We start from the raw sequence: 12431 nt of genomic DNA, 5'->3' as shown, positions 1-12431 counted from the left end.
GTGAGAGTTTGACTATAAAGAAAGCTGAGCGCTGAAGAATTGATGTTTTTGAACTGTGGTGTTGGAGAAGACTCTTGAGAGTCCCTTGGACAGCAAGGAGATCCAACCAGTCCATCCTAAAGGAGATTAGTCCTGAATATTCACTGGAAGGACTGACGCTGAAGCTGGAACTCCAATACTTTGGCCACCTGATGTGAAGAACTGACTCATTTGAAAAGACCCTAATGCTGGGAATGGTTGAAAGCGGGAGGAGAAGGGGATGACAGAGGGTGAGATGGTTGGATGGCATCACTGACTCAATGGACATGAGTTTGAGTAAGCTCCAGGAATTGGGGATGGACAGGGAAGCCTGGCGTGCTGTAGTATATGAGGTCTCCAAGAGTCGGACATGACTGAGCGACTGAACTGAACTGAACTGAACTGATGCTTAATGATGTTGAGAAACTTCTCATGTACATGTTGGCTATTTTTGTGTCTTCCTTGAAAAATATACCTGTTCACAGTCTTCTACCCATTTTTTAATTGGACTGTTTTTTGCTATTGAGTTGTTTGAGTTCTTTGTATATTAACCCCTTAATAGATACATAATTTGCAAGTATCTTCTCCCCTTTGGTAGATTGCCTTTCGTTGATGATTTCCTTTGATGTGCAGAAGCTTTTACTTTGGTGTCGTCCCATTTGTTTATTTTTGCTTTTATTTCTTTTGCTATTGGTGACATATCCAAAAAATTAATTCTTTTTTAAATGTTTAGTAGAATTCACTAGTGAAGCCTTCTGATCCTGGCCTTTTGTTTGTTGGAGATGTTTTATTATTGTTACCATCTCCTTACTAGTAATCAATCTCAGATTCTGTTTCTTCGTAATTCAGTCTTGGTAGGTTTTCCCTCTAGGAGTTTATTCATTTCTTCTAAGTTGTCAAATTTGTTGGCGTATAATTGATCATAGTAGTCTCTTACGATCTTCTGTGTTTTTGTAGTATGTTGTCACATCTTCTCTTTTATTTGAGTTTGTACTACAGGGAAGCCGTGGAGATATTGTGGGTTTGGGTCTAGACCACTGCAGTAAAGTGACTATCTCAGTAAAGGGAGTCACAGAAATATTTTGGTTTCCCAGTGCATGTAAAAGTTATGGTTATACTATACTGTAGTTTTTCAATAGTACAGCGCAATAGCATTATGTCTTAAAAATAGGTACATACCTTAATTTAAAAATGTTGCATTGTTTACTCATTAAGTTGTATTCGACTCTTTGTGACCCCATGGACTGTAGCCCACCAGGCCCCTCTGTCCATGGGATTTCCCCAGCAAGAATAATGGAGTGGGTTGCCGTTTCCTCCCCCATTTTAAAAATACTTAATTGGTAACAAATACTGATCATCATCTGACAATGCAAGGTTGCTTCAAACCTTTGATTTGTAAAAAAAAAAGCAGTTACCTGTGAAGTGCAAGAAACTGAAGTATCCCTGTCTTCTTAGGTTAAAATTTTCCTTGGCAATATAGTTATCAGCTAGAACCATGAATTTTGGTAAAGTCAAGGCTGGATAGAGGAATTGGCCTATAATGTAGGGAATAGTCCACATGCATAAAAAAGTCTCTGCTGTTATAAATAGAACACTGTAAGTTGGGCCTTTATAGTTTCATGGTGTTTTCTGGGCCTCTTTGCCCTCTGTTAAGTTTGCTGCTGCTGCTGCTAAGTCGCTTCAGTCGTGTCCGACTCTGTGTGACCCCATAGACGGCAGCCCACCAGGCCCTGCCGTCCCTGGGATTCTCCAGGCAAGAACACTGGAGTGGGTTGCCATTTCCTCCTCCAATTCGTGAAAGTGAAAAGTGAAAGTGAAGTCGCTCAGTCGTGTCCGACTCTGAGCGACCCCATGGACTGCAGCCTTCCAGGCTCCTCCGTCCATGAGATTTTCCAGGCAAGAGCACTGGAGTGGGGTGCCACTGCCCTCTCCTCTGTTAAGTTTAGGTACCTTCTAAAGTGCCTATGGCACCCCACTCCAGTGTTCTTGCCTGGAGAATCCCAGGGACGGGGGAGCCTGGTGGGCTGCCGTCTATGGGGTCGCACAGAGTTGGACACGACTGAAGCAACTTAGCAGTAGCAAAGTGCCTATAATATTGTATTATAAAAATTCTTTCTTATAATGCTATAAATGTATTAAGGAACTGGAATTTTGTTTTCTTAAAACACTATTTTTTTGTGTTTATCATTAAAACAGAAACAATGGTATGGGCACAATTAAGTAAAACATTTTTATCTGATAGCATCAGGGATTTTTTTAAATTGAGCCTTGATTTTAGAGAGTATGTTACAGAGTATAACATATTTAATTTTATTTGCCTTTCCTGGCTATGGTTCTATGCTTGGATAATATATCTTTTATTGTCTCCTTTATAAATTAACACAATAAATTATAAATTTTATTTTCCTCAGGTTTAGAGACCTTTAGCCAGTTGATTTACCAAAATTCATATGGGACTGTAAGTATGATTATTGTATGTTACTAACATTATTGGATGGACATAATAAAACATTCTATAGGAAAAATGTAAACTTTTTAGCTATTTATTGCTTCTTGAATGTTTCTCAAGTGTGTTTCTTAGATGGTAAATGTAATTTTTACACTTTGTTTGGTTTTAAATTAATCTCATCTCATACTTGCAGAGACACATGTAATCATCATTGAACTGGAGAAAATTCTGAAAATAAATAAAAGTTTTCTTTTGTCTTTTAGTTCACTGCCAATGAATCCAACATTGTGGATTCTCCCAGGTTTCCTCATAGAGGAATCTTAATTGATACATCTAGACACTTTCTGCCCATTAAGACTATTTTGAAAACTCTGGTAGGTAATTATTTTAACCCACTGTCTGTTCTGAAGAAGTGTTCTTGTATGTTGTTGCTTTATGATGGTCGCTATGCTCCTGTCTGGTTGGAACAAGGGATTCATTTTCCATATACTAATGTATTTCCGTGTACTAAGGATAAGCAGTGGACTTCTTCCCTCCCTTCCCTGAGAAATGTATTTCCTCTGCAGAGAAGTGGAGGCTCGCCTAGGGAATCACCCTCTTGTTTTCATTGAGGTGGGAGAGAGGCTAACCCAGTATTCAGTAGCATTGGTAAGGAAAACACTCAGTTTTAATGCTGCCTATTGGCCCTCTGTGTAAACCTCAATTGTCAAATCATGGGTCAAGACTTTTCACGAGGAATACCTTACCTCTAGCTGCTACTGCTGTTGCTATTGAGTTACTCCGTCCGACTCTTGACCCCGTGGACTATAGCCTACCAGGCTCCTCTGTCCATGGGATTTCCCAGGCAGGAATACTGGAGTGGGTTGCAATTTCCTTCTCCAGTATCTCCAGTTACTGACCTTTAATTTTGTGACCTCCATTTACTGTTTTTTCAGTTGCCCAGAAAGGAATCTGAGAGCAGCTTTGTAACTAAGAAAATGTTCCAAAGAAATATGGAACCTCAGGTGGTGGGAGCTGGGAAGCAAATTTGACGTAACTCTTCTCTTACTGACTTTTTTTGGTTCATCCCTCCCATCACTGTCAGTTTATGAGGATCAGGAAGTTTCCCTGTACCTTCACTGAATCATTTATGAACATAGCATGTTATAAAAAAGTTAATTTTACATTTCCATTAAAACCTTGATTTTTTCTTCAAAAGACATAATTGTAATTTTTAATGAAAGAAATACAGGCTTAGCGTAAAAAAAAAAGTTTGAACATAGATATACATAAAATAGTGATTCCATAATCTCATTTAGCAAAGACTGACAAATTTTTATGTCCCATTTATTTCATTTTAGACTTGAAGAATGAATTAACATATGATTCTTTTTCTATTGAAATGTAGTTGACATACAATATTCTATTAGTTCCAGGTATACCAAATCATGGTTTGACATTAGCATACATTATGAAATGACCACCGGGAAAAGTCTGGTATCCATCTATCCCCATATAGTTATTACAGTATTATTACATTCCCAGGGCTTATGTATTGCGTAGCTGAAGGTTCGTTCCTCATAATCCTCTTCACCTATCTTCACCCACCCCCTTACCCTCCTGGCAACCGTTCTCTGTATTTGAGTCCGTTTTTGTTTCATTTTGCTTTTTACGTTTCACAGATAGAGATCCTTGGTATTTGTCTTTCTCTGATGTATCTCTGATGTATTTAACATAATATCCTCTAGAGTTACCCATGTTGTCACAATGGCAAGATTTCATTTTTTTACCGCTGAGTCCACTCTGTTCTGATTGGAGAACTTAGTCTATTTACATTTAAAGTTGCCATTGATGGATATATACGTACTGTCATTTTGTTAATTGTTCTGGGTTGTTTCCATGGTTCCTTTTTGTTCCTTTTATCTTCTTTCGCTCTCTTCCCTTGCCATGTGATGGCTATCTTTAGTGTTATGTTTGGATTCCTTTCTTTGTGTGTGTGCCTATTAATAGGTTTTTGGTTTGTAGTTACCATAAGGTTCCTATATAACAGGCCCTGCCTCCTGTGGGGGCTGCTGCTCCCTGGGTGGGCAGAGCTGGGCCCTGGGGCAGCTGCCTGTGGGACTGGCTTCTGGGACTGGCGCTGGCCTGTTGATGGGCAGTTAAGTCTGTGGTGCTGACAGTCTAGAGTGAGGACTCCAAAACAGCGCTTGACATCCCAGTGTCAGCAAGCTCCCCAGATGGCTCCCTCTGGTGCTCTTGTTCCCAAGGGGATTCCCAGTAGTCTCCTGCCTGTCTGGGAGGCTAACATCAGCAAGTGGTTCTGACCCAGGCTTCTTAAAAATTAGTGCCTCTGCCTTGGGACTGAGAGTCTGTGAAATTTGAAAAGCACAATCTGTCTCTTGTAGCCCTTCAGCTCTCCTGTATTCAAGTCCTGCTGGCCTTCAGTGCTAGATGTTTTGGGGGGCTCCCTGTCTCAGTGTTGGACCCCCTGGTGTGCACAGCCTGCTATGGGCTTGGATTCCTCACCCCTTTGGGGAGAACCTCTGCAACTGTGATAACCTCCCATTTGTGGGTCATCTACCTAGGACTGTGGGTCTTGACCCACCTACTTATCTCCTTGTGTTTCCATCTTTGTATCTTGAGTTCTGAAGACATCTTTTCTGCTAGGTTTCAGGTCTTTCTCATCAATAATTGCTCTTACTAGTTGTAATTTTGCTGTGTTTATGGCAGGAGGTGAGTAAGAGGGTCTTCCTGCTCCACCTTCTTGCCACATCTCGAGCAGGGAGGCTATATGTTCTGATTCTCTGATAGGGAAAGTCTCTCCACCTATTTTCCATTTTCTTCATATCATCTTTTATATTTTACATACATATTATATTGTTTATTCCTTCAGAGTGTACATAAAATCAATGTACAAATTTCTGAGAATGTTAATTGGATTTGTGTTGTGTGTGTACTGAATTTCTTTCATTTGTAAGAAAGAGTTGGCACTAAAATCTCAGAATTGTGGGAATTGTAAATCCCATTTTTCCTCTGCTCTATTCCCAAACACCACAGTAGTGGTAGCCAAGAGCTACTGGGAATTCATGAGCTGGCTCTCTTCCAGTAGGGCAAAGTTAAAGTTTTAATTTATGATATGCATTGTGTATAGGCTTTTTGAAAAGTGAAAAGAAATTTGTACTTCTTCACATCCTTCCCTTGTTGAAAAGGAAATTTTAAAAGGAAACAGACACATTGGGAACAATCCTGGATATAGTAAGTATTAACAAATGGAAATGTATATCGGTGGTGTGTAATTGTTTTTCCTTTCCTCTCCCCACTGGGTTGTTCTTTCTGAGTCTGCTGCTTTTTTATTATAGTCACTAGTTTGTTGTATGTTTTAGATTCCACATGTAAGTGCTGTCAGTTCTTATCTTTCTCTGTATGACTTCCTTTACTTGGTATCATGTCCTCCAAGTCCACCCATCTCGTAGATAGCAAAATTTCATTCTTTTTTATTGCAGAGTAGAGTCCCACTGTACATACATACATCTTTATCCATTCACCTGCTAATGAACACGTAGGTTGCTTCTGTATCTTGGCAATTGTAAATAATGTGGCTGTGAACACTGGGGTGCATGTATCTTTTCAGATTAGTTTTTTTTGGTTTTTTGGGTATGTATACCAAGAGGTGGAATTGCTGGGTCCTATGGTAAGTTTTATTTTTAGTCTTTTTTGAAACCTCCAAACTGTTGGCTGTACCAATGTACATTCCCACCAAGAGTTCATGAGGGCTCCCTTTTCTCCACATTCCCACCAACATTTGTTGTGTTCTTTTTGATGACAGCCATTCTGACAGGTATGAGTTGATAAGCTCATTGTGGTTTTAAGGTGTATAAATTTTCAACCTGTTTGCTTGCAGGATGCCATGGCTTTTAATAAGTTTAATGTTCTCCACTGGCACATAGTGGATGACCAGTCTTTCCCTTATCAGAGCATCAGTTTTCCTGAATTAAGCAATAAAGTGAGTAATTCATGTTATTGTTGTTGGTGTACAAAAATTTTTGGTATGGTTTCCTTAGAAGTTGGTAGCTTAAATGTTTCTTATTATGGATATAATTTAAATGTAAAAGTTAGATATTCGTGGTTTAAAATTTTTAATACGCTATTGCTGAGCATTTTAGGTCCACAAAACTGGTCTGCTTTTGTAATTGTTATCATAAATGTAAACATTTATGGGGCTATAAAAATACAAATTTAAAAGCTTAATGGATGTAGGAGACCTGAAACATTTGTAATTAACATAAAATTAAATAATTATATTTATCAAGTAGCCCAACTGTACAAGTGTTTTAAACAGAATTGTTCTGAATTCTGTAAATGACAACTTCTTTTCTCTCTAAAAAACTGTATAAAGTAGGGAATCTTAAGAGATAATGGCTTCTTCGTAGAGATAATGACTCCTTCGTAGAAAATAATGGTAGTGTTACAAGTGTTCAAATTGACTGAATTATAGACCAGTGAAGCAGGGAGCAAGCCTTACTACTGTCTCACTGAATCCCCTGTACTACAGAGCTAGTCACTGACAGCAAGAGAAGCTGCATGTCTCACGCAAAGTTGTAGATATGAAGGGGCAGAGCCAAGACCCTGAATTAGTCCTCTGGTCACAATTCCAAAGCTTTCCTTATATTTTGATGTAGTTTGGATCGAAATCCTAGCAGCACTCCTGTTGTTGTTTGCTTTTAATACGGAAAGCTTCAAACGTAAAGAGAAGTAGAATTTAATGAATTCCCACTTCCTCATTGCTCAGCTTCAATAATCAAGTAATGGCCAATCCGACAGCACCTATATCCCCTCCACCATTATTTTGAAGGTAATCTCAGACATCATCTCTTATTGGTAAAAAGGCCTATTTAAAAATAACTCATATCACAGCTAAAAAATTAGCAATAATCCAGATAGCCAATCATTATTCATGTATGCCAAAGTGCCTTTTCTTAAAAAATTTTTTTTTATTTGCAGTGAGATGAAAATAAACTCCATACACTGTGGTCAGTTAACATATCTGTTCTATGAGTGCCCATCCCTGACAATGTCTTTTTATTTTTCTTTTATTATTTTCATTGAGGAAATGAAGCTTAGTTTGTCCTGTAGTTTTCCACAATATGGGTTTTGTTGATTGCCTTTCCAGTGTAAATATGTTCTTCTGTACCCTGTATTTACTATAAACTTGAATCAGGTCTTGATTCAATACAGATTTCTTGTTGGGATTGGGGAAGACAAGACTACTTTTTAAGGAGTTGAGCATTTATTTATATTTATATATTTATACCTTGAGAGATGTGCCATAGTAACACTTTTAATGGACCTTTATTTTCCACTGGTACTGAGTTCTAATTTTTCAAGAACATAAAACAGGACCAAAGGTAATCTTTAATAAAAAAAAAAAAATCAGGGCATCTCAAGGGGAATTTTTACTGCTGGCAGTAATTAAAGTGATCTTGAACGCCAACAGCTATGTTTTGTAATAATGTGTGAATTATGATTCTAAAGCTGACAAGGGCAATATATTCAGAATTTTCACTTTGGAGTAGAACCTTTTATTTCTGTTTTGTCATATGGTCACATGAGATTGAAACAGCGTGATGGTCAGTTCAGTTTAATCGCTCAGTCGTGTCCGACTCTTTGCGACCCCATGAATCTCAGCACACCGGGCCTCCTTGTCCATCACCAACTCCCGGAGTTCACCCAGACCCACGTCCATCGAGTCAGTGATGCCATCCAGCCATCTCATCCTCTGTCGTCCCCTTCTCCTCCTGCCCCCAATCCCTCCCAGCATCAGAGTCTTTTCCAATGAGTCAACTCTTCACATGAGGTGGCCAAAGTACTGGAGTTTCAGCTTTAGCATCATTCCTTGCAAAGAAATCCCAAGGCTGATCTCCTTCAGAATGGACTGGTTGGATCTCCTTGCAGTCCAAGGGACTCTCAAGAGTCTTCTCCAACACCACAGTTCAAAAGCATCAATTCTTTGGCACTCAGCCTTCTTCACAGTCCAACTCTCACATCCATACATGACCACTGGAAAAACCATAGCCTTGACTAGATGGACCTTTGTTGGCAAAGTAATGTCTCTGCTTTTGACTATAGTATCTAGGTTGGTCATAACTTTCCCTCCAAGGAGTAAGCGTCTTTTAATTTCATGGCTGCAGTCACCATCTGCAGTGATTTTGGAGCCCCCAAAAATAAAGTCTGACACTGTTTCCACTGTTTCCCCATCTATTTCCCATGAAGTGATGGGACCAGATGCCATGATCTTCGTTTTCTGAATGTTGAGCTTTAAGCCAACTTTTTCACTCTCCACTTTAACTTTCATCAAGAGGCTTTTTAGTTCCTCTTCACTTTCTGCCATAAGGGTGGTGTCATCTGCATATCTGAGGTTATTGATATTTCTCCCGGCAATCTTGATTCCAGCTTGTGTTTCTTCCAGCCCAGCGTTTTTCATGATGTACTCTGCATATAAGTTAAATAAGCAGGATGACAATATACAGCCTTGACGTACTCCTTTTCCTATTTGGAACCAGTCTGTTGTTCCATGTCCAGTTCTAACTGTTGCTTCCTGACCTACATACAGATTTCTCAAGAGGCAGGTCAGGTGGTCTGGTATTCCCATCTCTTTCAGAATTTTCCACAGTTTATTGTGATCCACACAGTCAAAGGCTTTGGCATAGTCAATAAAGCAGAAATAGATGTTTTTCTGGAACTCTCTTGCTTTTTCCATGATCCAGCAGATGTTGGCAATTTGATCTCTGGTACCTCTGCCTTTTCTAAAACCAGCTTGAACATCTGGAAGTTCACGGTTCACGTATTGCTGAAGCCTGGCTTGGAGAATTTTGAGCATTACTTTAATAGCCTGAGAGATGAGTGCAATTGTACAATAGTTTCAGCATTCTTTGGCATTGCCTTTCTTTGAGATTGGAATGAAAACTGACCTTTTCCAGTCCCGTGGCCACTGCTGAGTTTTCCAAATTTGCTGGCATATTGAGTGCAGCACTTTCACAGCATCATCTTTCGGGATTTGAAATAGCTCAACTGGAATTCCATCACCTCCACTAGCTTTGTTTGTAGTGATGCTTCCTAAGGCCCACTTGACTTCACATTCCAGGATGTCTGGCTCTAGGTGAGTGATCACACCATCACGATTATCTTGGTCGTGAAGATCTTTTTGTACAGTTCTTCTGTGTATTCTTGCCACCTCTTCTTAATATCTTCTGCTTCTGTTAGGTCCATATCATTTCTGTCCTTTATCGAGCCTATCTTTGCATGAAATGTTCCCTTGGTATCTCTAATTTTCTTGAAGAGATCTCTAGTCTTTCCCATTCTGGTGTTTTCCTCTTTTCTTTGCATTGATCACTGAAGTAGGCTTTCTTATCTCTTCTTGCTATTCTTTGGAACTCTGCATTCAGATGCTTATATCTTTCCTTTTCTCCTTTGCTTTTCACTTCTCTTCTTTTCACAGCTATTTGTAAGGCCACCTCAGACAGCCATTTTGCTGTTTTGCATTTCTTTTCCATGGGGATGGTCTTGATCCCTGTCTCCTGTACAATGTCATGAACCTCTGTCTATAGTTCATCAGGCACTCTATCTATCAGATCTAGGCCCTTAAATCTATTTCTCACTTCCACTGTATAATCATAAGGGATTTGATTTAGGTCATACCTGAATGGTCTAGTGGTTTTCCCTACTTTCTTCAATTTAAGTCTGAATTTGGCAATAAGGAATTCATGATCTGAGCCACAGTCAGCTCCTGGTCTTGTTTTTGTTGACTGTATAGAGCTTCTCCATCTTTGGCTGCAAAGAATATAATCATTCTGATTTCGGTGTTGACCATCTGGTGATGTCCAAGTGTAGAGTCTTCTCTTGCGTTGTTGGAAAAGGGTGTTTCCTGTGACCAGTGCATTTTCTTGGCAAAACTCTATTAGTCTTGCCCTGCTTCATTCCATATCCCAAGGCCAAATTTGCCTGTTATTCCAGGTGTTTCTTGACTTCCTACTTTTGCATTCCAGTCCCCTATAATGAAAAGGACATCTTTTTTGGGTGTTAGTTCTAAAAGGTCTTGTAGGTCTTCATAGAACCATTCAACTTCAGCTTCTTCAGCATTACAGGTTGGGGCATAGACTTGGATTACTGTGATATTGAATGGTTTGCCTTGGAAACGAACAGAGATCATTCTGTTGTTTTTGAGATCGCATCCAAGTACTGCATTTTGGACTCTTTTGTTGACCATGATGGCTACTCCATTTCTTGTAAGGGATTCTTGCCCACAGTAGTAGATATAATGGTCATCTGAGTTAAATTCACCCATTCCAGTCCATTTTAGTTTGCTGTTTCCTAGAATGTCGACGTTCACTCTTGCCATCTCCTGTTTGACCACTTTCAATTTGCCTTGATTCATGGACCTAACATTCCAGGTTCCTATGCAATATTGCTCTTTACAGCATCGGACCTTGCTTCCATCACCAGTCACATCCACAATTGGGTATTGTTTTTGCTTTGGCTCCATCCCTTCATTCTTTCTGGAGTTATTTCTCCACTGATCTCCAGTAGCATATTGGGCCCCTACTGACCTGGGGAGTTCCTCTTTCAGTATCCTATCATTTTGCCTTTTCATACTGTTCATGGGGTTCTCAAGGCAAGAATACTGAAGTGGTTTGCCATTCCCTTCTCCAGTGGACCACATTCTGTCAGACCTCTCCACCATGACTGGACCGTCTTGGGTGGTCCCACAGGTATGGCTTAGTTTCATTGAGTTAGACAAGGCTGTGGTCTTAGTGTGATTAGATTGACTAGTTTTCTGTGACTATGGTTTCAGTGTGTCTGCCCTCTGATGCCGTCTTGCAACACCTACAGTCTTAACTTGGGTTTCTCTTACCCTGGATGTGGGGTATCTCTTCACAGCTGCTCCAGCAAAGCACAGCCGCTGCTCCTTACCTTGGATGAGGGCTATCTCCTCACTGCAGCCCCTCCTGACCTTGAACGTGGAATAGCTCCTCTAGGCCCTCCTGCGTCCACACAGCCACCGCTCCTTGGACGTGGGGTTGCTCCTCTCGGTTGCCGCCCCGGCCTCAGGCGGCGGGTAGCTCCTCTCGGCTGCTCCTGCGCTGTCGCAGCCTGGCACTCTCGGCCACCGCCCCTGACCTCGGACACGGGGTAGTTCCTTTCGGCTGCAGCCCCTGACCTTGGACGTGGGTAACTCCTCATGGCTGCCACCCCTCGGGCATGGGGTCCTCCCGGCTTCTGCCCCTGACCTCGGACGTAGGGTAGCTCCTCTGGGCCGCGCTCTGTGCGCTGCGTGATGGTAGACATTGCTAAAACAAGGTGCTGGTTCTGTCAATAGATAGTTCTGTCAGTAAATCTGGAGTTAACCCAAAGTATGCTGAGAGTTTACTGATAAGATACAGTAAACAGATAATTTAAATGAGCCATCCAACATCAAATAAGACTTTAATACTTTGTAATACTTGAAAAGTCTGCTGGCAGATACCAAAATACAAACAGAACCATAAACAGCTCATACATTTTAATTTTAATAAATGTGACTTTCGCAGGGAAGCTATTTTTTGTCTCATGTGTATACACCAAACGATGTCCGTACAGTGATTGAATATGCCCGATTACGAGGGATTCGCATCCTGCCAGAATTTGATAGCCCTGGACATACGGCATCTTGGGGAAAAGGTAAGGAGTGTGTTTTATGAGTTGCTAAAAGTGAACACGTGTACTCCTGCATCTCATGACTTGGTGTTTGCTCATTTCGTTCTTGTGATTTGCACAAAGGTAGCACTATTGATGGTTGTAATTCAATAACTACTATATGTCTATTGTGAGCAGGTCACTGTATCTAGGCATTGCCTAAAGTATAAACACAAGGGATAAAAGAAAACAAGAAATGATTACAAGTAGAATGTGAAAAGTAAGTTAAACAGTTACATGAGTGAAGTAACACCTA

The 12431-nt window shown here is 40.4% G+C and overlaps 1 protein-coding gene across 7 annotated transcripts in view; it reads left to right on the top strand.

Moving 5' to 3' along the window:
* Positions 1-12431, top strand: part of LOC147350547 (beta-hexosaminidase subunit beta-like) — a 35998-nt gene that overhangs the window by 16220 nt on the left and 7347 nt on the right. For 3 of the 7 annotated variants that reach the window (XM_086361075.1, XM_086361073.1, XM_086361080.1), the window contains 4 exons: positions 2430-2476; positions 2731-2841; positions 6348-6449; positions 12031-12160. In XM_086361075.1, the coding sequence (XP_086217201.1) occupies positions 2430-2476; positions 2731-2841; positions 6348-6449; positions 12031-12160 (390 nt within the window). Of the gene's footprint in view, positions 1-2429; positions 2477-2730; positions 2842-5597; positions 5702-5949; positions 6006-6347; positions 6450-12030; positions 12161-12431 lie in introns of all 7 variants that reach the window. The other 4 variants (XM_086361076.1, XM_086361079.1, XM_086361077.1 and 1 more) reach the window with 4 other exon arrangements.

This window comes from Bos grunniens, chromosome 20, assembly GCF_055505025.1.
Source record: "Bos grunniens cultivar Pamir isolate PY7600 chromosome 20, Bosgru_T2T1.0, whole genome shotgun sequence".
Classification (NCBI taxonomy): domain Eukaryota; kingdom Metazoa; phylum Chordata; class Mammalia; order Artiodactyla; family Bovidae; genus Bos; species Bos grunniens.
The sequence above is the reverse complement of the archived record's forward strand: the minus strand, read 5'-3'. Positions and strand labels throughout refer to the sequence as shown.